The 26,609-nt window shown below is 46.3% G+C and overlaps 1 protein-coding gene across 1 annotated transcript in view; it reads right to left on the bottom strand.

The window, feature by feature from the left end:
• Positions 1-1,121: 1,121 nt before the first annotated feature.
• LOC109511054 (voltage-dependent P/Q-type calcium channel subunit alpha-1A-like) overlaps positions 1,122-26,609 on the bottom strand; it is a 34,209-nt gene continuing 8,721 nt past the window's right edge. The window contains exons 9-19 of the mRNA XM_019861789.1: positions 25,132-25,228; positions 19,504-19,609; positions 18,076-18,183; positions 16,307-16,410; positions 15,329-15,352; positions 12,948-13,063; positions 12,513-12,651; positions 12,139-12,252; positions 7,944-8,148; positions 7,586-7,818; positions 1,122-7,012 (exon numbers count right to left, since the gene is read on the bottom strand). Of these exons, the coding sequence (XP_019717348.1) occupies positions 6,212-7,012; positions 7,586-7,818; positions 7,944-8,148; positions 12,139-12,252; positions 12,513-12,651; positions 12,948-13,063; positions 15,329-15,352; positions 16,307-16,410; positions 18,076-18,183; positions 19,504-19,609; positions 25,132-25,228 (2,047 nt within the window). The 3' untranslated portion in view covers positions 1,122-6,211. The remainder of the gene's footprint in view (positions 7,013-7,585; positions 7,819-7,943; positions 8,149-12,138; positions 12,253-12,512; positions 12,652-12,947; positions 13,064-15,328; positions 15,353-16,306; positions 16,411-18,075; positions 18,184-19,503; positions 19,610-25,131; positions 25,229-26,609) is intronic.

Raw genomic sequence — 26,609 nt, 5'->3', positions numbered from 1 at the left:
ACCCCACATAGTGGCATGCACGTTGCACATGCAAAATCTGTAATTAATTAAATAACGATCTTTATTTCGCTTCAAATTACCATGTAAGCTTCATTTAGTCTTTTTGGAATCCCCAACTTGACGAGTGAGTTTCTATTTTGGCACTGGCTTGGGTTCTACTGAGTCCAGTAGTTGCCATGGTGGCTGGAATGGAAGGCAGGGTGGATGGAAACAAGGCAGGATGGATGGATGGATGGATGGATGCAAGTACTTTCTTGCCTTTGAACTTCAAACCTGAAATTCAGTCAACCTTAGCCCTAATTTTTTGTGTTGCTCTGGGTCAAACTGACCAATTTTTGCATTTAAACACCCCATTAAAAAAAATCTGCCCTGCTGTTGTGGCGTGTGTCAAATTGACCCGTTTCAAATTCAAAGCTAACTCAATTTAAAAATCTATAAAGTCAAATGTTTATTTATTTATTTTTTTTGGAATAACATACATTTTAAGGGGTGGGGAGGTATAATTATTCATTCTCTCTTGTTTGTTTCAGAATATACATGGCACATTATACAAGAATCCTGACTGGAACCGGACCGGCCGCAAATACCTAAAATGTGCGTGTAATTGACGCTTATCAAAATGCTTTGCAAAAAAAGTGTTTCATGAAAAACAATTTGTGGAGTCAATGACAAACGGCATGTAAAAAAAATCTACTCATGTTCAACTTCAGCCACGCGCCGACTGCTAGCATGTTTTTTTCATAAAAGGATTGCTTTCTCCTCTTTTTGCTCAGAAGCCGGTGTTTTTGGTGTTTTACAACACGTCATTTTGTTGTCATCTTGCACTCGAACTCAAATGTAAGTATCACAACAAAATCCTAAAAAAAAAAAAAATAAATAAAAAATCTCCAAAACTAACTTGTATTGTTTGTTTGTACGGCGAAACGTGGACTCTTTTGAGGAGGGTGAAATTCGTAATTTGCCATCGTGTCATCTTAAAATGAAAGCCTCGTTACATCGCGGCAGGTAAAGACCACCTCCGTGTGGCCTTGATGGGTACTGCATGCATGTGATTTTGTATTTATTTATTTATTTATTTATTTATTTAAAGTTTGATGAGAGACAAGACGAGGACAGGCAGATGTCATTGATCTCCACTGACATAACTTTATGCTTCAAAGCGTACATGAAAATTTACAGAGTCGACGTGGACAACGGAGAGAGGAGAGGGGCGGGGCGGGGGCGAGAGGTGAGTGGAGGACGGACACAGGGAGACACACGCACACACATCCACTTGCGCAACCGTTGAAAGTCATCAAAGTGCGTCGTTTTTAAGTGCCTATAATCACCATTAAAGGCCACAAACAGTAACTGCTTTCATGTTGGGCTATTTGGAGAAAAAAAATTGAAATGAAAAACGGATTCAATAAGTTCACAAATACATCGATGATAACATTTATATTTATGACTAATAAAAAAAAATACGTCAATGCTTATATTTAAAAATTAATTGAAGATAACGTAAAAAATACTTTTCCCAATAACTAATAGAACATAAAAATAAACTAGCTACGTCCTTTTGATAATACTGCAATGGTAAAAATGACTTAAGTACTTCAGTGCGCTTGCATTCTGCTTTTCAGTACTGTCTTCACTGCACCATCAGCAGGCTCAAAATTATTTTAATCTATTTTTTAATTGATTATTTCTACATATCTGTTCATTTCAAATAACATATCTATCACAGCAAACAGCTACTCAAATATTACTGTAACACACACACACAGGTGCGTGCATACACACAAAGTGAATTCCTCCATGTGGTTGAGACGTGTTGACATACAGTAGTGATAACGCCATGATGTGATGACACCACTGTGGTGATGATGATTAGGGCCTGACTGATTTGGATTTGTCGATAACGATGCCGATACTTGTCAAACTCCGAGAGCCGATTCATTGTCCGATTAATTTCTAATATATACAATGACTAAAATAACATATTTTGGTCCCTTGACGCTTACAACAACAAAGGTATGAATTACAGGTGGAACAAATGACTGTTTGACAATACTTTGTCGTTTAGGATTGGTTAAAAATGACAAAAGAGAGGGGAAAAAAATGGCAAAAATCGGCCAATGAAATGCAGATTTTTTTTGGTTTATTGGTTATTGGACGTGGAAAAAATAAAAAGGTAAAAACCGTGACCAAATAAAATCAGCTGATTTTTGCCAATTAAAAAAAAAAATGCAAATATCGATTAAATCGGCTGGACAATTAATCTGTCAGGCGCTCGTGATGACATCATAGCATGAGGTGATATGGCGGCCCAGTGCCTTTTATGGAAAATTACTGCTGATTGCTGCCCTAATGCCCTTCTAAACATCCGCCGCCCCCAAGACGGTACACGGGACGCCTACCTTCCGTGCCCACTGGCCCCAATAACCCCGCCCTTCCCCAACACGCACACGCATGCACACAGCTAGTGCTGCACATTGTGTGGCTTGAGCTACATAAGCACGACTTTTGGCAGAACTCAAACTGTACAAGAAAACCCGCATGATGTTTTGCAAAGAGCCCTTGAGTTACATGTTTGTCCACACGCTGCCGACCCGCAACGCCACACGCGCCAAACCCAACAGCCGCGACGCAAACAACGAAGGAAGTGAGCTTTTCACACATCTCGGATCCATTAGCCGCCACAAAATCTGAACACTAACTAGACAAGAACTTCAGCACAGTGTTACCTTGACTTTGAAAGAAAGCTTAAGTACACGGTCAGACAAAAAAGGGTTCTGTCGAGGTTCGTTTTTGTTCTCCAAGGTGCCACTTCTTGTGACGTACCCAACAGGGTCCACTGTTGAACCTGGAGGTACAAACAAGTACTTGGTATGGTTAGAAAAGGTACACAAATGGTCCAAACTGGCAAAGGGACAATGCCTTTATCTTTCTGTTTACATGTAAGGGCAAACACAAGTCCAAGGCTAAAGATACAAAGGAGTGCTATGCCGACGTGAATACCTTTCAAAAGAGCCCAGGTGTTGTACGGAATGCAGTTTGCAGAAAAAAACAGTAGTAGCGATTCTCCAGACCAGGGATGGGTAACATATTGCACTTTCAACGAACTGTAAACGGTTCATCTGAATAAATAATACTAATAATCATCATAAAAAGTTTTTGTTTGTGTATTTTTTCTGCCGCCCTTTGCTTGCCAGGAAGAATTTCCATCATAAGGTTGTTAATCATCATAGAAGTATCTTTTGTTCCCCCAGAGTTCATTGATGTGTGTGTGTTGAGGGGGACCAATAGGTATTGACTACTTGAATCACCTCTGCAGTGTTTCGAGACAAAATTTGAAGTAAGAGCAGGGTTGAGATTCGCAGCGGGCATTCGGCGACCGACTTGCAAATCGAGATACAAACAAACTGAGTTTGGACCTCAGTCACAGAACATGTTAAATTCTTAAGTCAAGGTATCGCTGTGCCATGTGTGCCCCTAAATGCCATCACAATTGAAAAGTTGCGGGAAAAAAACAATCTCGTTTTAGATTTTAAAAAGAGTTGTCATGTTTTAACAATAAAGTCAAAGTAAAAGTCATGTGTGGGCCCGGTGTTAGGACCACCGGCGGGACATTTAAGGCGTAGTGTTATTGATCTTAAGGAATATAACGGGCAGGAGGGGGCCGGGAGGGCTTGGGTGGCAGATGACTCATGTGACTCAGGTACAGAAGGCACTGCGGCTCTGTCAGGGTCCAGGATTGCGGGGGAAGTAACTGCGGACAGGGTTCCAGGTTGTGCCCTGCCCCTTTCACTTCCTGCCAAACAGAGGCAAATATCTAGCAAGTCTGTGCTCTACTTGGAGGCCTCGGAGGCCAACACGTATCGTGCCGGGAAAGTGGGAGGCAACAGATGCAGGCAGGGGGTCTCGCAGCAGATAAATGTGCAAGTGGGTGCCAACTGTCACCCGTTTGTTGGGCTTTTGTCAGGGATCCGGGTCTCGCGGTTCCTGCAGAAACCGGACGGACGCTCGTGAGATCTGCATAGAGTCAAAACGTCGTGGACTACGGGTTTCGGGGAGATCTGGGATTAGTAAGAGTGCAAGTCCAAGAGCGGCAACCAATTCAAAAAGCTAGTGAGAACTACGGCTACAGTTATACCTAAACTCAGAATACCTATCGTTGTTGATCATCTAGTTCTAGAAGATTCTATCGAAAGCAGGACCAAAAGAAGGGCAACGGGTTCACACCATGTCCAGTGTCCGTCTGAATGTGGCCGCAAAGGCTGTCGAATACTGATGCCAGTTTTTGGCAGAGGGGGATTCGGCTGTGCTACAACCTCGCATGGTTCCTGGTATCTAGTCCAGACCTGAGGGGAGGGCTCGGGCTGAGGAGGTCACTGTTGGTGCGGAGGGGACCAGAAGTGTCCTTACAGGGTGGAAGGGTCCAAAGCGAAGTCCTAAATTGAGCAGTCGTGCTGCTCAGTTCACCGACAAGGCGACGACAAAAAAGAGGGCCGCCCACCTCATCACCCAAAACCTTTTACAACCGTTTTTGTCCTAGGGTGTCGGTAGGACAAGAACTAAATGAAGTCCCTGCCCCCCCGCCGCGAACCAGCCTGAAACGTGGGAGCCGGGATCGTCAGCGTAAGGCAGGGCTGTCCAAACTATGACCCCGGGGGCCATTTGCGACCCAGCGTCCATTCACAATTGTTGTTTGCCTGCATTGTAAAACTTCGATGATGACACTGACTGGCATCTCTCACACAACATTTCCCACCAATCACACGTCACTAAAATAAGAAAAAAACGCCAAGTCACAATGCCCCGAGAAATAAAGATCAACCGCTGACAGCGATGAATTCCGATCGTTGGCCTCACTTTCTACCGAACGCATAAAGTGCTGCTGCTCGGTACTGCGGTGGATTGATTCTCGTGTTTTTCCGCATACCTACCAACGCTGATGGGAGTACTTTGGACGGGTTCGCTAAATGAGATGGGAAGAATGTCAGAGTGGCTCCGTGCAGCCTTGGATTTTTCTGTATACGGCCCTCGGAAGACAAGGTTTGGACAGCCCTGACTTCAAGGATGTAAACAAGATGGACTTGGTGTACTTGGAGGGATAACAAAGAAGGTGACAACAACTCTACGGCAACGGCGCTAACAATCATCAACATCGTTTTCATTCTGCATGGACATTTTTATCGAGACTATCATCATGAACAACACTAAATAACGGGCGCTCCAAGTTCACTTCCCCTCTGCTCCCTCTCTCTCTCTCTCTGAGCAAAGCCTCCAACATCCGAGACCCATCCAACTAAACATCCGAGCACAAAGGCTGCTTTCCTTCCAGGTGCCGAGCGAGCGTCACAGAGAGAAACAGTCGAAGAGAGAAGAGAGATTCTTGTCTTCTTTTTTTTTTTGTCAACGTAAATGCAAAGTTACCGTAAAGCCCCGCCGACCCCCAAGGTCCCAAAAATGTGGGGTTCGGCTTCCTCTCCCGTATGGGTTGAATCAATCATGCACACGTTTCCATCCCAAAAAAGGTCAAATCGAAGAATCGAGCTTCCAATGTCCAAGAAGAAGAACGAGAAGCAATCGAGAGAAGAAATACTGAAGAAATGAGTTGGTCCTTGCTTTACTCTTCTCCGCCCTTTCTGCCACGTGATGTCACTTCCTGTCCCCCCCATCACCAGACAGGAAGTGACATCATACCCACGCAAAGAGAGTCTGTACAGTGAACAGTAAACAGAGATGATAAAACTCATCAAATATCCTCCAGCGCTGGGATTGGCTGGTTTTTGCAGAAGAGGCGGAGCTTCCTGGTTCTGTCCTTGTGGGGGTGGGAGCGCTCAACATCACGTGGTGTAAAAGTTTTGTTCTTGAGCGTGATTTTTCCTGGAGGCAAAGCTTGGCATGGAAAGGTCTGGTTGGGGTGAGGGAAAAGGGCCTGGCTTTTTAGGAACTCGTGTTCCTTATAAAAGGTGAGTGAAGCCCGCTTGGAGAGTTCCCAGAGTCACCTGAAGAAGAAGAAGAAGAAGGATTCAGCCAAACGCGATGAGCAGTCTGGGTCTCAGAACCCCTGACCGTTCGTCAGGACCCCTGATGGAAGTTTTCTGCCTGCAGCTCGGCATCCCAGCAGAGGATTCTGGGGAGCGCGGTCCCACTGTCCTGAGCCGTCTCGCGTTTCGTCAGACCGCTTGAAGCACCTTGCCCCCTTGGTCTCTGCCCCGCACTCTCACTCACAGAGTTCCGGGGCTGAAGGCTGGGTTGGTCCTCGGGCGGATGTCCGGACCCTCCGCCCCGCCCCCATCAAGTTCACATACACGAGGCCATAACGCCGGAGGTTGCCGTTCTCCGCCCTCATCCGGTTGCTAGCACCAGTCGTCCTCATCTGTCTCGCTGTAAGGTTCATGCAAGCCTTTGCGGGGTCCGCGGGCATGAGGGGTCCGGTGGTGCGGGTGGGGTGCCCCGGGCGGCCCTCTTCGATGCGGAGAAGGCGAGGACGAGCGGTAGCCGTTGGGCACCCGGCGCGGATGGGGGTGAGGGAGCGGCGGAGGTGGGGGCCCGTGGCGGGCAGTCCTGGGCGAGCGGGGGTGCGGGTGGGGATTGCCCGCGTGCGGGTGGGGGTTGCCGTGGGAGAGGCTTTGCTCATACGCCGGGGGCTCGTGGTGCCGCTTGTACTCGTAGTCGCGTTCGTAGAAGGACCCGTCCCCTTCCAGACTGTCCCCCAGCGGAGGTCCGCTCCAACGGCCTCGGTGCGGGGAGCGCGGCGAACCGTGAACGGGCGAGCGGGGGGACTGGTGCCTGGGGGATCGGGGCGACCCGTGCCTGGACGAGGAGCCCCCATGGTGGGGAGAGGCTTGACGGGACGGCGGCCGGTGGTGGTAGCCCCTGTCGTGGTCCGGCGGGGAGAAGTGCCGCGGGGACGGCGAGCGCAGGCGGCCCGGCCCATCTGTGGCAGCTGGCGACGGCCTCTCCGCGGAGTGCTGGTCCCCGAGGTCGAGGGGACGGGGCTGCCGCTCACCGAACTACTGCCCTGCAGCAGAAATGTAAACAAGGAAAATCACGACGAGAACAGAGACCAGAGTGGAGAGGGAGGAGGGGAGGAGAGCGCAGTCGGCGCGGCGGATCGGTCGGTCGATTGGTCAAAAGCAGTCATGAGGCAAAGAAGTCACCCCAAAACAAAAAGGGAAATGGGCAGAGAGAACGAGCGAAAAAAGCAAAGAGAGAAATAGACCTCCAGAAGTGGGTGCAGTAACTTGGGGGAGACAGCTCAAAGCAAGACCACTGATCACCGCACCAACGTCAGCAATTCCATCCGTACGTCTATTTGCTCGAGCGCTTATCCTCTTTGGGGTAGCAGGTGAGATGGAGCCTAACTCAGCTGACTTTTGGGCAGTTGGCAGGTTACACCCCGGAGACGGTCACTCGTCAATTGCAGGGCACAGAAGCAACAGGGGCTCTCAAATTCTTTTGCCCGGTGACCCCTCACGGGGGAGAAATTGTGTGGCAAACCCGCGAGTCATACCAGTGCATCCGTGTTAAGTTATTCATTAGCGATGAAAATGAAGAGCGCGACCCCCGGATCGGATCCAATCCTGTGACTCACCTGTCTGTGGCTTCGTCCGTCCGGGCCTTCGCTGGGTGAGCGTGACCAGTGACTGTCGTGCGAGTGTCGGTGGGCTAGGTCGTGTCGGTCGTAGCGCTCTTTGTCCACGGAACCGTGGTGATGGTGGTGGTGATGGTGGTGGCGCCGGTCCTTGGTCCTGCCCCGGTCCCGCTCACGCTCCTTGGGAGGTAGGTCGCCCGACTGCGTGGTGGTGCTCAGGTCTGTGCCCAGGCCTGTATGGGCAGTGGAAACAAACGGTTCGTACAGACAACAAAGCCACCGGAGACCCACATGGACTTCCATCTTTCTCGGGTCCGGGATGCCAAGAGTGGACCAAAGCTTTTAGGTGGCAACTCACCCGTGTCTGCGTCTGTGTATCTGGTGAGGGATCGCTGCGAAGTCTGGTGGCTTCGGTCCCGGTGCCGGCGGCCCCCGCCGCCGTGCCGCCCCTCCTCGGACACCACCCTCTCGAGGGAGTAGTCGTCCAGCCTGACGCCTCGGCCCGAGCGCCCGTGAACCAGGCTGGAGGTGGAGCGCCTCATGGGACTGGTGTCGGCGATGTTCTGAGAGACCCGGGACACGGTCGCCGATGAGGGAGAGGAGCACAGACAAACAGGAGATGAGATGCTGCCGGGAGTCTGGATCGTTGACCTTCTTCCATGTCCTTTTCCACTGAGCTGGTGCCAGTACTGGTTGGGTACCAGGGCTCAGTTTGGTCAATCCTGAGCTACGGTGTGTCATCATATCACCCACATATGGTCCAGACACCGCGGTCTTGTTCCTAGGTCGTAAAATGGGAAAACGCTTCAGGCCACCGATGTATTGAGTAAGCTGTTGCTGCTATTCTGATTCCAGTTTTGTCAGGTCCAGGTGATGAAAACATGAAAGAAGCCCAGCTCCAACTCAGCATGAAACCCCAGATCCACGCTTAAAACATCTAAAACCTTACCCAAGGCTTCAAACTAAAGAAATGTGAGGCTCCACTCCTTGTCTGAGCGAACACTAAATCGGGCTTCAAATGCCGACGTTGAGACCTTGACCTAGCTTGAATCCCTAACTCCAAACCCAGGCTTTCAACCCTAATTTGAAAGCTTAGCCCAAGCTTCAAACCTTGATTTGGGGACCCTCAACCTTGGAATCTTCCCCAAATTTTAAAACAAGCTCTCCTTTTAAAACCTGAACCCAAGCGTTGAGACCCTTATTTGAACCACTAACCCAGGATTAAATTTTAACCTATCCTAATTTGAAACCTTAATCGATGCTTGAAAGCCTTCGTTGAAACCCAAACCTGGGCTTGAAATCTGAAAACGCCAACCTTGGCAGAAGACACTCCTTCAAAACCTTACCCCTTTGTTTGAAACCCCAACTTAACCCAGGCTTTCAACACACTGACTTGGAACCCCGAACCTCACTTGAAGCCTTTTCTTGCGGCGAACCACAACTGGCACCAGATTAGGGCGAAAGGGTTCAGTGATCTGATGAACCAGATGGGCGTGTGCCAACCCGACCGGAAGAGTCGAGCATCGGCTGGCGCACCCATGCGGCTCCGAAAAAAACATTTCACCGTAGCTCTTTGCAAATCGGAAACATCAAAAAATAAAAAAAAATCAACATTAAATGAATAATACTCAAATTAAAATGTATTTTGACATAAAATATAACAAAAGGTAAAGGAATTATAAAAGTAAAAAAAATCTGATAACACTTGCCAAATACACAGGAAATACTACACAACAAAAGATAATAAGTTAAAAAAAAGAAAAGCAAAAGTAAATAAAATACCAAAACAAATTCTATATAAATAATATAAATAATCAAGATACAATAAATACATTTCAAAAAAGACATTCACATTGAACAAAACTTAACAAAATCAGATAACCCCCAAAATGTAAAGTCAAATAAAAAAACACAATGAAATAAAAATAAATTAAATAAAAGCAAAATAAACATCTGGTACAAGAAAAATCAAATCAAATGAAGGTATGATTATTGAATCGAGGAAATGAACAAAATGAGTCCTTGAGGGCCTCTATGCTGCCTGTTTTTGATGTTTCCCTCCTCAAAAAAAATAAAATAAAAAAAGGACCAGTATCGTCAGCAGGCTTCTGCAGAGCTGAGCATTTGAATCAGGGGCGCTGGAGGCGGGAAAACATCGATAACATACAGGACAGGGGCCCTCGAGAACCAGAGTTGGTGACACCCCCCCCTTCAAATAAAAAGCCCAAAAATTGAAAGCGAAAAATACTGATGGAAAAAAAAACAGTGGGTAGTCCTGCCCTGCTGCAGTTCCAAGCCCAAACAACGACGGCGTGCACGCACCAGCTGACGCCTCGCGTCCAACAATCGCAACGTTAGAGCCTGCGAGAGGCCATACACTCAGGTTATTTCCGCGAGGCCCGTGTCTTCTCCGCTGCAAAGCGTACAAAGAGCCGCACAAGCAAAGCGGTTTGGCGGTCAGCGTGGGAAAGAGGCAAGAAAACACACAAAAAAAGGAAAGCAACACACAGGACTGGACGTCGCCTTTTCTATTGCGCACGGGACAGACACACCAAGGATCAGGTGGGAATGAGGCGGAAAAGTGAAGCGGGAAATGACGGCAGAAGAGAAAAGAATTAAAAAATCTGTTTGTGCCCCTTCCAATCCTTTCCAGTTAGTCGCCACTTCGTCATCGCAAACAGATTACTGACATTTTATAAATTACGGAGCCCATTGAAGTGGCTGATATTTATTTATTGAAAAAAAAAAAAAAGACTTAACAGAAATGAACACATTACAACATGAATGTTGTAAAGTGAAATCAAATAGGCCGCCGGTGTCAACCCAAGGCCCGGGGGCTAGATCTGGCTCGCCACGTCTTTTGTTTGGGGCCCACGAAAGCAAATGGTGCGTGTCAACTCGCGCGATCCTTGCTAAAATCGAGACTGATATGTCAAATCGTCATGTATTATCAATAACGCTGAGATTAAACAGCTTTGTTACCATGTTGACACTCACCCGAACAATAACGGATCAAACTATTATGGTTGACTTCAAACTGGTAATCCGTCAATTTGTTGCCAACTCGTCAAAGCGCGATGAAGCAATGAAAGGTTTATTTGCTGTCTCTGTCTTGACGGCCCTTCGCGAGAATACGTCACTCCAAAGTGACATGTGACAAAAATGAGTTTGACAGATCGCCGTTAACGGTAGACGTCCCCTGATCGGAAAACATTCAATTGTTGAGTTTGCCGTGGAGCGTACCGGACCAATAGCGACAACCATGAGCCGCATGCTGCTTCACCTGGTCTTGAGACGAGGCTCGGGCATCACAGCTCTGATGTGGCAGTAAAGGGAAACGGCGTGTAGATGTGTGAAAGGGGGTGTGTGTGTTTGGGGTCAGGGGGCGGGGCTTCTGTGGTGGGTGAGAATGAGAGCGGAGAGAACCAAGTAAATTTCAAGTCTCTCAAAAAGTATTTGGGCCACACTGAAAAAGATTGTGACGTTTTATACTTTATCAATAAATATCACTTTTTTTTGTTCCTCTCAAGGACTGTATTATTGTCCATGTTTTAGCTTGCTGCGCTCCGTTGAATGTATCCTTTGTTATTTTGTGTTCAATGTTCCGGAAAGCTCTGCAGCCGTCGCGAAAGAAATAAAAATGCATTGAATTGCATTGGATCATTTTACGACCCGGCCCAACATGGTGCAGAAGCATTTAGCTGTTATGATGCCGTGCAAAAAGGCAAAAAGAAATAAGCTGCTAACAGAAGTGAAGTTAGCCACAAGTGTAAATGCTTTTAAATCCAGGTTAAAAATTAAGCCCCCCATCGCTATGATGGACTTTTAGAGCATTTCTACAATCAATTTTTCCAAAACCATAGGCTCTATGTTCTTTAAGCAAGTACTTTTTCTGTCTCTCTACTTTGCTTTTAAATGTCTTCTAAATTTGCCTTTAAATGTTTTGTGAAGTACATTGAGTTACCTTTGTATGAAATGCGCTACGTGAATAAAGTTGCTTCGCCTTGCCTTTAATCTCATGAAATGTATGATACAAAACTTTTTTTAAGCCTAAAATTACAAAAAAATACAACTATCATCAGGATTGGAAAGTTTATCCTCAAAATGTACTTTTTTCCTTCAAGGTAAGACTTGTTTTCAACTTTATTCTCGTAATATTAAAGCAGAACTCCAGTCAAAAATTGTCCTGACAGTAAAATGTTGTATGTGCCCATGCCAGTCTAAAAAGAGTATCCTGATTAATATTGCGTTGATGTTTTCACCCATCCAAGGAAGCTGACAGTTTATGCACCACCCTGCCATTGACTGAAATTGATGTCAAAGTGCCCTCATGCTTGCATTGCCAATGTCACATGACCAAAACCCCCTCAAAAAAGGCGTGAACTGTTCTCGTGTCTTCTTTTCAGTGCGTTCCAGATACCCGTTGGTAAAACCTCATCAATTTTCAGAGACAAATGAATTGCAGTCACATGCGGGGCAAGGGATGGCGGTGGGCACTGGCGATGGATGGAGGGAGGGAGTGAGGTTGTTTGGGGGTTGATGGAGGTGCTCACTTGGTTGTCTGCTGAGAGGCGGGGCATGGAGAGGGTGCGCCCGTGCCCATCCACTGGGTGGCAGGGCTCGGTGTCCGAGTACCCGTCCCGCCCCATCTCCCGCATCTCTACCGTCTGCAAGGACACAACGAGAGGAGGCGTGACCACTGTCCGCCCGGCTCGCAGGAAGGGGCGGGGGGTCATATGGCGCTATGGCCATAGTAGGGTGGGGAGGGGCGGCTCGTTTCATCGACACCAAAGAGGCACAAATCAACTGCGACATTACAGGAACAATTTGGAAAAAGACGAGGAGACGGGAAGTTGCTCCATGATGAAAAACAAACGTATCCGGATAAAACCCGCCCAAATAGATATATGCGTTGCGCTCGCCATACCTGCGGGTTGTTCCGGTTGTCATGGAAGTCGTCAGGGTACGGCCGGTCGGGGCTCCAGTTGCCCGTCTTTTGGAACATCTCCTGGGCTTTGGCGGTCACCCACGACTGGCTCTCCGTCATACCGCCGCCGTCCGAAGGTCTGTGGCGGCACATGACCACTCCATGAGTTGAAGCAGTCCATTCTCAATGGACGTTTAGCGGTGGAAAAAAAAAAAGATTTCTAATTGGAAAATTAATTTTGATTCAAGAAACTAAATCGAATCAAAACCCGAATGTATATAACCGCTCGCCAATTCGAATCATCCGGGAATCAACCGACATGTCCGCCTGATGAGTTGAATGAGTCGATAATCAAGTCGCGTGATGACTCGCGTCGTTGAACCGGCCCAAATCGCAGCTGACATGAGCCACACAATGAGTTGCCCGAGTACTCACACGCTGTTGTCGGGCTGAGTGCCGGGGAAGCTGTTGAGGTCAGGCCCACCGAGCCTGTTGGCGCCGTCGCCCTCCGGCGGTGCCTCCATTCGCTGAAACATTAACGGCGGTCGGTTCTGTGTGAGATACGCCACAAGCGGGCTTAATCGGGAAAGGGAGGAAGGGGGCCGATGGCAGAGAGGTGGGGTTTGGGTGGAAACACGTGGGAATCACAGCAAACACAACAAAGACACGCAGCGCACTTGCGGCACGGACCCACGCGGGGCGCCATCAACAGCACCCGGGGGGGGGGGGCCTCTGGGATCACAACTCACTTGGGAGACGTTTCCAATGCATGCACGCAACTTGGCACACACGGCATCAAACATTTGAAGCAAAATGGGCTTCAACACGGGCTTCAAAGCCCAACGTGAATCTCTAAGTGAGGTTTGACAACCCTACCTTGAAGCCCTAACTTTTCATTGAGACCTGAACACAGGCTTGACGCCCATTTATCCCCAGAGTCCTGCTTTCGAGGGCTCAATTGAAACTTTGAAACTTTTGGAAACCCCAATTTTAAATATTTTTTAAAAAATGTTTGATAAACCTTAACTCAGGCCCGATTTACTCTAATTGCCGCACGGGGATAAATAAAGTTTTCTGAATCTGAATACCTTAACTCTTTTTGAAAATCCTAAAACTTAACCAAAGCCTCAAACCCGAATTTATAGCCCAAACCAGACCCTAACCTTTGATGGAAAAAAAAACCCTTATTCAACCCCCCCCCCCCCAAAAAAAACTAACTTGTCACAAACCAGGAATTTGCATCCTTGAAACGCTAAACTACACTGGATTAAAAAAAAATTGGGTGTGCTGAATTTACTTCATTTTATTTTGTCAAGCGGCTGCCTAAAATCAAATCATCGGGATCCAGTTTCACTTTTGAAGTGAACGTAGCGTCTACTTCCAAAAAGATCTGGATTCTCGATGATATGATTTTATGCACCGGGTTGGCCGCGGCGCCCAATGAGCGCCTCCGGAAGGCGAGCAGGTGCAGTGCAGTGGAAAATCTTCCCAAACAAACACCCTCGGACCCGCATCAATGAGGGAACGTCGAGATCCCGTCGTACACGAGAAAAACGTGAAAAGGTGACTCGGCGAAAGCCCGGACATATCAGAGAGCGATGTGTGCGAGGAGACATTTAACACATCGGATTCAACGTTTCCAGAGTGACTTAAAAGTTTGCCTTGCGTGGGCTGATTGAATCACGGTGGCAAACGAGACATGGCCACGCCCCTTCTGACATGTCAAGGCTCATTTATGTTCAACATACGACATCCGTACCCAGACTTCAACACCTGACACCGGCTTCGAACCCCAATTTTGAATGCCAAACGTTTGAAACCCAAACGCTAGGTTGAAAACGCTAACCCACCTTTTTCCACCCTCATTCTGCTCTCCCGCAGGCTGCAAACACGAATTTAGAACCATAACCCTGTCCTGAAGCCACATCTGGCTTCAAACTCTCTCAATAAAAACCCTAATCCTTGTTTGAAACTTTTAACACAAGCCATATTTCATAATTTAGAAGGCAAAACCTTGCTTGAAACCCTAATTTGAATCATAAAACCTGGTTTGAAACTCTGACATGAAATGCTAACCCGGCTTTATTTTGTTCCTGGTTTGAAAATCCGATTTCGAAACACTGGTGGAATTTTAAACCCTAATGTTTGTTTGCAACCCTAACCCTGTCTAAATATATGAATCTCGAACCTTGACTCGTTTCAAACACTATGTCATGTTTGAAACCCCAGTTTAGACTTCAAACCCGAACCCAGTCTTGAAACTTTAAACCTTGTATCGTTTCCAAACCGTAATACGAAACCTCAACCCTCGTTTGAATGGTTGAGATTTTATGGCCACTGCTGACGGACGGGGACCCCTCCCACTGAAAATCATCAATAAATAAACCGTATGAATCAAAAATGTCTTTCGGAGGAAAATTTGGATTCAGAGGCACCTGCTGGTACGGACGCAGTGGGAGCGCAAATGAGCCTTAACGCTGGGCCAGTGGGACGGGAGTTTCGGACCGACTTACCTGACATGGAAAAACATGGAAACAGTATGAGAGACATGAAAATGATTTTGCCGCGGGCTGTTTAAGTCATAGCCCGTTGCCGGGAAAGGAAACGGCTGAATGAAATGCTTGCTAGTTACTGCACGTCACATAGTGGCGAGAAACCCATGTATGCCGCCACCAAATGATCAGACTTTTGAGAGGGGTTGTAGGGGGGACCGGTCAACATCCCATTGGACAGACGGACTGACAGTCAGACGCCAGGCAGCACTCAAAACACATTGAAGGACACACACAATCGAGCAACCGTTGAGCTGGACTGACCAAATAAGGAGACCCCACCTCATCCTGGGCGAGGGTGGGTGGTGGGATAAAGGGAGACGTCAGAGCGACAACAGAAGAAGAGGAAGAAGAGCGAGGACAGAGCATGAAATCAAAGACAAAAAGCAAGGCCGGACGAGCACAAAGACGGCGGGACAAACAGGGAGACGACGAATGCTGTCCACTCGGTCCAACGGAATGGCTGCGTTCAGGAGCAGACCAAGAGTACGCCGTGGACCTTCACTAAACGCCCGCATTGGCTGAGAGATACAGTGGGTGAAACGGTTTGTCCCTCCTCCCAGAAAAAAAAAAAGGTTTAAATCGCAGCTGGTTTAGAACGCTCTCGTCTTACTGTCATGCACTTGACTTTGGAGTAAGCCAATCCTCCATGAAGCGTCTCCAGTTGGTCCAGAATGCTGCCGCTCACCTCTTGACTGGTACTCGTATGAGGGAGCACAGAACTCCTACCCTATCCCTTCACTGGCTCATTTTAGAGTTCTTTTGAAGATCCGATGATTTGTTTTCAAATCTTGAACTGACCTGGCCCCACCTGACCCCTCGGAGCTCCTCATCCCCTGCAGGGTGTCTCAGGTCTGCGGACCAGACACGAGGAGAGGTACCGAGGACTAAGCGGAGCCTGAGAGGGTTAGCATCAGCATTTGGGGTCAAGGTGTCTCCAGAGAAACAGAAGCTGCATTGTGATGCTATTTGCAAAATATCACCATGCTACCATGTCATGCCCTTTGTTTGTAAGCCCCAAAGCCGTTGCTAACGGCGATCAGTTCACGGCCCAAAGCTTGCGCGGTGAGCATGCCAGTCAAAGTCTCTCAAGATGCTGTTGGACGATGTAGCGATAGCTCCGAAAAGGTCCACGACATTTCATGGATCCTTCAGAGGAAAAATAAACAAGCAAAGCCGTCCGCAGGCTTGCCCCGGAAAACGCGGCGCTGGACGAGGAACTATCGTCGGGATCCGCTCTACCTGTTCCTCCCGCATGGCCTGCAGCTTTTTGGTCTTGCTCTGCCGGTAGTATTCCATGATCATCATGGCAGCGTAGATTTTGCCCACCGTCAAGTCTGTGGCTGCTGAGAAAATGACAAGTTACCCTGGAAGATTAGACCCGAGCGACATGGGACCCTGCGCTGAGTGGGGTTTGGGGGGCAATGGGGTGGGGGTGGGACCAAACACATGGGAACACAAGTTCACAAGAATGTTGCGCCAGACAGCGAGGACACTTCTGTTTCGTGATTCCCTCTTCCTGATTCAGGTCTTCGTGTCAGTGGCCGGTCGAGAAAAACACAAGTGAGCTCGCCGTCCGGTATGCAACATCCGGATACATTTCAACAACACGGTACACTTGTCGAGGAAGCCGTCGGTCTTTTCACAGGCGGATGCCGCTGCTGCAATCGTGTCGGAGTCACTAACCGAATCATACTTCGAGTGCATTTCACGGGAGCAGCAAGGGCAATGTAGCTGCCTCACTGCCAAACCCAACAGACAGACGCCTTAGGGTTGGCAGCGCAAATTATTGATTTATTTATTGCCAAGTGCTTGACGGGGATTCTCGCCAGAGTTGCGCGATGTCATGTTTTCATTTACAATGACAAAAACATCTTTTTACAGCAGCGCGGCGACGAAATCTGCCGCACCGAAGCAATATGATGACGTTCTTTTGAAAGATTCTACCTTCCATGCATTCATTCATCAAAGCCGCAGATTCGAAACATGCACGGAGGTTCAAAATGGACTCATCGTTCATGCTCATCCTTTCCGACGCAAAAACTCTACATACAGTCGAACCTCGTTTCAACGTTCCCCGCTTGCAACGTTTTTAATAACGTTCACATTTCAAAGTCCCGATTTGACGTCATTCATTTTCCGTTTGCTGATTTTGCTTCAAACAGACACCTTGAGAACCTAAACTTCATGATAACGGCCAGAATGTTTGTCCCACGAAAGAGTCGGTACGACGAACGGCGGGAAGCGAACTGCCACCGCGACCTTGCTTCTGAACAAAATGTGTGTCGCGGGATTCCCCTCCGTTACTTGGCAGCGTTACTGATTAAGACCCGGTGCGTACATTGTTGTACTTCTCATTTACACGTATTTGTAATTGATACGTTTACGCTGGAGTCCGCGTTGGTGTTTTTCCATCTGTTCTTACTGTGTTCTATACACCGTAGTTGGCAGCCATTTTTTTGGGAAACGGTTACGACGAACTAACCTTCGAGGTACGTTCTAACGGGGTTGGACCGTATAAGCTTGAGTTCTCTGCTGCTAGGTTCGTCCTGTCGTGAAAAGACTCCTATAGAGGATCTTCTATAGTTGGCACCCCCTGATGGCAGGATGGAATGTGCTTGATGTGGATACCATGGACTTGCATGTCCGCCTCTCGTAATGATTCAAATGCCCTCTGCAAAATGTGATGACTTTCAGTTCAATTTCAGGCATGAATTGTTGAGACTTTTCAGTGCATCCTGTTCTGGCAGACATGCCCAGCCAACTGGGTTTCGCCGGGTGATGACACTGGGATTTTTATCTTTTATTTACCTTGAGGTCAAGACAGTCAACTGGTTGAATCATTGCTGATTGTAGGTCATGATAACGTGTGTGTGTGTTTTTTAATGTATCCCGCATCACAGCCTGATCAGGGGATGCAGAGCAGTGACCGGCTGGCAGAAGCTGTCCTCTTGGTGAGTTGGGTGATCGGACATCCAAATATGAAGGCAACGGTTCTCCGTGCAACTCACCCTTGTGAGGCGTGACCAGCAGGTCCAAGGTTTTCTGCGACAGGTTTGGCCATATGGCCATCATCTCCTTACGCAGCTCGGCGTCCATTTGCTGCTTGTCTGCGCCGCCTGTGAGAGTTCCAGTGATGTAGCGGTAGAGGGTACACGTTTAGAAAGTACAAGGGGGAGGCACAACGGCATCACGAGGTTGACCGTTCACCCAAAACAAGTGGAACCATTTGATCTCTTCGAGGCTGCCATGACATCATTCCCCACCACCCCCAGTGTGGATGCAGAAAAGGAAAACAAACAAACAAAAAACTGATTTGGGAATCCAAAATTAGACTCTTGTCATTTCATGAGAATTAAATCATATTTTGAAAGGTGGGAGAATCAAACTTTTTTTCTAGATTAAAAAGTCATCTTTTTTCGAGATGAGTTTTTTGTCAAGATGGAAAGTGTTTCTCATGCCATCTTATGAGAAGCATCTTTTTTGAGATAAATGATGCAGTAGCCCTGTATGGCATCATTCATTTGATTTACAACCTTTGCGCAACGTTCAATATTTGGGTCTTGCTGCTCGAAGAGTGCGATGGCTTTATCTATGAGCGAAAACCCCTCGGCCAAGAGTTCCGTCTCGAACTTCTTCATGGGGACAGGCGTTTCTTCCTCCTCCTCTCACAGCGCCTCACGTCGGTATTAGCGGCGGAAAGAAGCAATACAGTACTCGGAAAAAGGCGCGCAATACAAAATCTAACTTACAGCATCTCTGTCCGAGAACATTTTTCGACATACCTGTACCCGCAAAAATGTTCGTATGTACCGTTGTTCATAACACGAATGTTCGTAAATCGGGGAGCGTCTGTACATCCAGAATGCCGCAGCTTGCCTGCTCACCCACACTCGTGATCACATCACCCCTGTTCTTAAAAACCTCCACTGGCTCCCCGTTCCCCAGCGTATTCAATTTAAACTCCTCCTACTGACCTATAAAGCCCTTCACAATCAGGCCCCCTCCGACCTTCTTTACCAGTACACTCCTTCCCGCAACCTCCGCTCCTCAAACACAAACCTCCTCGCCATCCCCGTGACCAAGCTCAAAACCTGGGGGGACCGAGCCTTCTCTGTCGCCGCCCCCACCCTTTGGAACGCTCTACCACAACACATCCGCAACTGTACTGACCTCCAATCCTTCAAATCATCTTTTAAACCTCATCTGTTCCGCAATGCTTTTAAACACCTTCTAATCTCTTTTGCCCATTTTTGTTCATCTAAATGTGCTTTTGTAAATTATGTATGCTTGTTTTAGTGCACATTTTTATCCTGTGTTTTAAGCTCTTGTAAAGTGTCTTTGAGTATGATGAAAAGCGCTTTCAAATAAAATGTATTATTATTATTATTATTATTATTATTATTATTATAAGAACAAGAAAGACTCTGGGCTCGTACCCTTGGCGATCTTGATATCCAGCGCCGTCCTGATAAGCGCCATCAGGGTGGAGTTGAAGTGGACCGTGTTGTCGTCGGCCACGGGCAGGTCCATCCGCAGCAGCCTCTGCGGAGAGCCAGGCAGCAGGCAGAGCGTAAGAAAGCAAACACGCACGTCCTTGCCGCGCCGCACCGCGGCTGCGCCCGAACTTCCGCGGAGGCTCGGGGGCGGTGAAGTGCCCGAGTGGGGGTTCGGGGGTTGAGAGAGCTCCATAGAAAGCGGCCAATGAGACCGTCGGATTGCTAGGTTTAATCTTGAGGTTTAATCTGCTTCGGTGCCATCGGCGAATGCGCTGGCAACTGCGACGGCATTTAGCCGACTTGGCGAGTCAGTTGCGTCTCCTGATGCGCCAGTGATACTCCACAAGAGACAGCACAGCACTGCACTAAGAAAAAAAAAAAGTGCATTTTTTTTTTGTGCCCAGAATAAGGTTGCTGTTTTTTGGGGGTGGAGAAGAATGAAGTCATATACATATTACGAAAATTAAAGGTTTTTTTTCTGAGAAAAAAGAAATTGGGGATGAAGCTTTACGATTTCATGATAAAAACTTTACATGAAGACATGTTTTTCCCCTCAAAACATTGCACATTCCATAAATAAAGCGTGACATTTCTAGATAAGAATTTCTATTACAATAATAGTGTCCTCTAGAAAATGTAAATTCTGGAACGAAGCTGTATTTTTTTTCGAGATAAAAAGTCTGTTGATGAAAAGACTGTGTTGTTTTTAGATAAGTCATAGTATTATGAAAAAGGAAGTCATTTTCCCTTCAAAAAATGTCACATAATGAGAATAAAGTCGTATTTCTCGATAAAAATTCGCAACATGAGAATAGTTTTTTGTTTTGAGAGTGAACTTGAAAAGGTAAAGTCCTATTCTTTGAGAAAAAAAATACACACACACACACACACACACACACACACACATTTACAAAGTAGAGATGAAAACGATTGTTTTTCTTTTTCTTGATAAGTCATACTCTTGTTTCTCGAGAATCAAGTCATCATTTCTAGCAAATCATAATAGAACAACATACCTGAGCTGATGATCAGGATTAAAAAGAAGTATCCCTGAAATACAAAGTTATAAAATTTGGAAAACAGGAAGTCGACTTTTCGAGAGGAGTAGTTTTACAAGAATATTTCTCCATTATTTTCCATCACAATTCTTTTTAAGATTATGCATTTTTTTTCTCGATAAGAAGTGACATTCCAAGTCAAATTCCCTTTTTGATGAGGACATCATAATATGACGTGAATGTTAAGACATAAAATGTCTGTTTTATTTTTTTTCCGATAGATTAAATAATACCTGTAGGCAAAAAGTAATGGTTTTCTCCCCCAAAAGTTGCATTCTTCTTTCTAGATAGGAACTTAAATTACGAAAATACCCCCCCCCCCCCGCCCGAAATAAAACCCATAATATTCCGAGAAGAATATCGTATTTTCCAATAAAAAAGGGGGGACGGGGGTGGCTTCGTTCTGCTAAGTGATCGCCGGAGCCCAAAACCACCAGGAGGAGCAACGGGGAGGGGACCAAAATGGCCTCCGACCCAACCTGTGCCCATGTTCCCTAAATGTGTGAATGTGCCAGCGCATTCACACATCTATGCGGTGCCACACCAAGAGAGAAAGTATACAATAGATGTAAAACAAAAATACACTTACACACAATAATCTGCACAGACTTCAATTAAGTTGAAGCTTAATTGTGGTTTAAAAAAAAACCCAAACAAAAACGTTATCACTGGTGCTTTTGTTCAGGAGACAGCTTTTTCTGTTGTTGTTGTAACTCTGGTATGTTCTATAGAGCTCCCCCTACCAGTCAGGAGGTTCCCTGCATATTTTAGGTAAATCCGATGGATGAACCATTGGATAGAACCCCGCAAGCCATCCGAGGAGCGGGTTTGGAGGGAGGGTGGGGGGGGGGGTGCTTGCGGTCGGTTGCTATCGGGAGCGGTCGGCGTCCATCGGGTTTACCTCCGAACATGAGCGTTGGGCACGCACGGCGGCAAGCACGATGACGGTTGTTTTTTTTTTTTGTGTGGACATGCTCCAGGGCAAGATGGCGGCGGGCATCGGCCAACATCGAGCGTGCATGCAACACCCCCTGGTGGACCACCCGACACACGGCATGCAAAAGTCCCCATTCCACGTACACAACAAGCAGCCGTGCACCCGCGCAAAGAGAGTTTCCGCAATTCAAAAATGATTCATCCTATTCCCTTGGATTGATTTTATTTATTTATTTTTAAATCCAATTTTAGTTTTCCTAGATCCGATTGGCCGGGAGGTCAAAGTTTCTCTCAATGCCAGCAGACGGCTGCACATGTCTCAAAAAAGTCGGGTGTCAGTAAGAAGAAAAAAAAAACCATTAGTGTTGTGTTACATCCTATTAAGAAGACGGACCAAAACAAAAGAAAATCATAGAGATGACTTGATGGTCTTTGTGCTTTTCATTTTCGCCCTCCAAGGCCCCATTCATTGAATCGCCGTGGCAACCGTTACATGAGGAGCACAGTTCAGGCCACACTGGAAAGAAACAAAAATGCTACCAGAACAGTTGGAATTTCACGGGACTGAAGTCGTTTCTCCAAGATTGACGATCATATTTTTACGGGAATAACATTCTCCGTTTTCTAGAAAAAAAAAACGCATTCTTACAAGAATAAAGTCAGTGTTCTCTCGACCAAAAGTCTTTTTTTTGTTGTTGTTGTTGGAAAGTCGCAGTCGTCTGAGAAGAACATTCCGCATTTCCTCGAAAAATTCTATCACGAAAGTCATTTCAAGATCAAAAGTAATCATTTCTAAATTTGTGTTAGCGAGTTATAAAGAAAGAAAATAACGGCCTCTTTTCCACAGAAAAAATTGAAACGCTACCATCTTAAAATTTGCTGGATCATAAAAAAAAAAAATATCAACAAAGTGCTAAACGTGTATTTTTCTAGAATTATTTTTTAGGAACTAATTTTTTAATTAGTTATTTTGACATTACAAATCATAATACTATTTTGTAGGCAAAAATTACATTAACTTACATATTTGATTTCTATTTGAGATATAACACTGAAAACTTGCTCGATGAAAAGCAGTATTTTTTTCCAACAAAATAACATTTTTTTTGGGGGGGGGGATAAAGCTATATTTTGTTCTAGGAACAACAAAAAGGTATATTTTTTGAGAAAAAGTAATATATTACTCAGGCTACATTTGTCTATTTTCTCGATAAAGAATTGTATTTCTGAGAAAAGGTTTTTTTTTTGGGGGGGGGTGTGGAAAAAAGTAGTTGTTCCAGAAAAAAAAAAACAAAACCAAACAGTTTTATATGTTTGAGACGTTTTCACATAACATCAAGATTATATACCGTTTTATATATTTTTTTAAATAGCTATATAAAAATGGCCATTTTTTTTCTGAGAATTTATTTAAATATTTTTTGCCTGCAACTTTTTTTTTTTTAATCTTACGACTACAAATAACTTTTTGTAGGGGGGAGTTAAAAAAGTAATATTATGAAAGTCACTGAAAAAATAAGGAATTGTTGTCAAGTGGTGGCGCTACAGGGCAAGAGGAAGGAGGGGTCATGAGATGTACTTATAAGAAAAAAAAAGGGGGGGGGGACAGAAGGTGAAGATGACCAAGAGCAGTGTGACGACACACACAAAAAAATAGAAGGGAAGAAAGTGTGTGTGTGTGTGTGTGTGTGTGTGTGTGTGTGTGTGTGTGTGTGTGTGTGTGTGTGGGTGTGTGTGTGTGTGTGAGCGCATGTCACGAGTAAAGGAAAAAAAAAAAAAAAAGGACAGAACAAGACAAGACTGAACGACACTGAAGTCAAACTGTGAAACAAGCCAAGGCTTTCTGACAAGTCTGATGATAGTCCCAGAACCACAGGCAGCAATTTCAAAGCACCTAAAAAAAAAAAAAAATTACCCTCTCTCCATAAAATCTAAACGCCGTCCGTGGCCGGCTTACTGGACATCACGGGAAAGATGAAAAAATTCGAGAAGGGAGGACCGATGGACAGAGTATGCTAAGAAATTAGGTGAAACCCTGGGTTAGCTATTTGTCAGCTGTGTGTGTCTCAACTCTGTGTGTGAGTGTGTGTGTGTGTGTGTGAGTGTGAGTGAGAGAGAGAGAGAGAGAGAGAGAGAGAGAGAGAGGGAGGTGGGGGAGTGTTAGCGCCATCCACAGGAACCAGAGAGCCAGAGGGCTGAAGCCAGGCGCCCTTTGCCGCTCCTTCTGTACCCGCATCGTCAGCATCGAGTGTTGTTGTCGTGGAAACTTGAAATCGCCACTGGTCACTCAATCGTGTGGGGGTGCGTGCGGGGTTATGTGTACACGCGTGGGGTTGTGTTTGCGTCCGTGCAGGTTGCAGATGGACAGGCAAAGCTCCCGTTCTCTGTTCCCTCGCTCCTGCGGCTTGACGGCAAGGCCGGCAGGTGACACTTGAGAAAGAAAACAAACAAACAAACAAACAAACAAAAAAAAAAACTACGGAGCTACGGACATGACACGGGGAAAGAAAGAATTCAATTGTGGCCACCAATGAGGAATCGAATGCGCATGAAATGCTAAACTGTGACCAGGAAGTAGTCTTAGGATGCGTGGACCCTCTTTTGAAAGAGAAAGTGATGTATGTGATATTATTCAAGATTCATTTTGTTAGCCCAATAGCATAATTGACCAAGCCTCCCGTTATTTGCAGTCAGGCGCAACATCAATCGGTGCCTATAACGACAGCATCGATTGTTAAAGTTGGGACACTGCTGTTAAAAAAAAAATTTAAATGTGGATTTTTTTGGGGGGCTCAAACAAGAACTGAAGTTGGATATATAAACAGTTGACATTCATGGCAGCAATGCTAGTTAGTACAACAACAAAAAATAAAATTGTTGCTCCAAAACGATTTGAAGAGTTGTTTTTACACTCTTTAAATTAGGGACGGGAGGGGCAATACAAGGGCCAATTGGTTCTCTAAACTCTTATTTCTGTGTTGTGAAATGTAGGGGCGGGAAAAAAAAAATCACAAACATTTTCAAAACTTTAAATATTTTGTTGAATTGCTCATCTTTACATTTTCTCAAAATTTGTTGCCTTGAATTTTTGGGTTCACCGATGGCCACACCAACTATTTCTCACAGACCTCCAAGATAAGCACACGAGCAATTTTGTGCAGACATGATCTCGACTACAACCCAAAGGCACAAATGAGTCTTTCACGGCCACAGTTGAGCAATTTGTGGGCACCAATTAGCATTTTAATGCGCATGTGATCTATATTCTGCCCACAATTCAAATTTTCCTCCCCGTGTTATGTCTGGGGCTCCACATCAAAGTAAAAGAAAGTCCCCCCCACCTCTCCCCCGCGAAAAAAAAACAAAAAATATATAGAAATATATCTCCAAGGAGTCCACCGGCACACGTCACTGCAACCACAGAAGCCGCGGCCGGCGCCCTCCGATCCCTCGGCAACAGAGGACAGCGCGCACCACCATCACCACCACCACCACCACAACCACTAACCACAGAAGGGAGGACAGGAAGTGGAAGGACGTAAGGGAGGGACAAATGGGGCGGGGGCCAGTCTACCTTATAGGCGACCCGGGCGGGGCACCTCTTCCCGAGGCCTAGCGGCGGACACATGTGTCTTAGCATCTGATACATGTCTGTGTAAGTGATCCGGCCGCTACACACACAGACGCACACACACGCGGACGCACATACAATCACCCCGACAGACAAGAACAAACGATGCCAGAGGGTGTAAATCAAAAGGATGAAAGGGGTATTGACAAAAGAGGTGAGGAAGAACGCAACGCAAAGGCACACAAGGGAAGGAAAGAGGGGAAACAAACACACACAAAGGTTATTGTTGTTGTTTGTCGCCGTGGTGATGAGCGTGTGGTTGGTTGCTATGGCGAGAGGAAGAAGAGGATGAGAGGAGGGAAGAGCAGAGGAAGAGGAACTGAAGGGGATCGGGAGTCGCGTCTTTTGGGCCCTCTTTCTCCCTACGCTTGGGTAGAGGTGAATCGCACGGCGAGCGCGCGAGTGCGGGCGCACGTGCACTCCATGTCCCGTTGATAGCGACACAAACGGAGCGCGCGTGTCGGCCATACATACGTTTCGGTGTTTCACGTTGAGGTCACCTACTTGCTCCTTGTTCGCGTGCTAATGCTAAAACTAGTTAACATTGTACAATACATTTGGATTTATATTGTGTGAATAGGAGTATGAACTAGAATAGTACATTACAGTCTACCATAGCACATATCCGACACATACATCCATTTTTTTTTCTTTCCCCCCGAATTTTGCTGCTGTAGACTGCAAATTTCCCCAGTGTGGGACAAATAAAGGTTATTTTATCTTATTTCATGCATACATATTGTATTCATAGCGGTCAGTTTCGTACTGTCCATCTTGTAAATATGCACAGCGATAGCTTTCGCCATATCGATCGCAGTATGTCCAATAGTAGTCTGCATAGTATATTACGTCTTCATTTAGTCATTTATATGCGAGTACAAAAAGCAGAATATGTAGCAGCATGGCTAGTACACCAAGTAAGGGATAGCGCACGTATCGTAGTCCGCCCAGAGGTGTGTATGCATCATAGTGCAAGCTGTGTGGTATGAAAGGCGGTGCGAAAGGTCGTATGTTTACGATGCATACCTATTTTTGGTTTTGATTTCTCTGCGACAGGCTGAAACTGAGCACTGCCAAGATGGAGCAAGTAAGAGACTCAAGGCGGGATTAAACATCAGGACGCAGCCAACCGCTAGCGCGGCGAGCACCCTGCCCTCCTTGCGTGCGCCTCTGCGCTAATCAACCAAAATGGATGAAAGATACGTATCAACACCCCTTCCGCCCCCACCCACACACACCCACATACACACAAATGTCTCTTGCCCAGGCAAAAATCGGAACGCAAGCAAAAATAAAAGAAATCAAATGACATTTTTTGGACTCGTTCCATATTTTAAAACATCACCCCTGCCACCCGACAACAGTGAGTGCAGTCAACTACCACATGCTTGAGTGTGCCCCCCCCCCACACACGCAGTCCC

Source organism: Hippocampus comes, unplaced genomic scaffold, assembly GCF_001891065.2.
Source record: "Hippocampus comes isolate QL1 unplaced genomic scaffold, H_comes_QL1_v1.1 scaffold7, whole genome shotgun sequence".
Taxonomy (NCBI): Eukaryota; Metazoa; Chordata; class Actinopteri; order Syngnathiformes; family Syngnathidae; genus Hippocampus; species Hippocampus comes.
The sequence above is the reverse complement of the archived record's forward strand: the minus strand, read 5'-3'. Positions and strand labels throughout refer to the sequence as shown.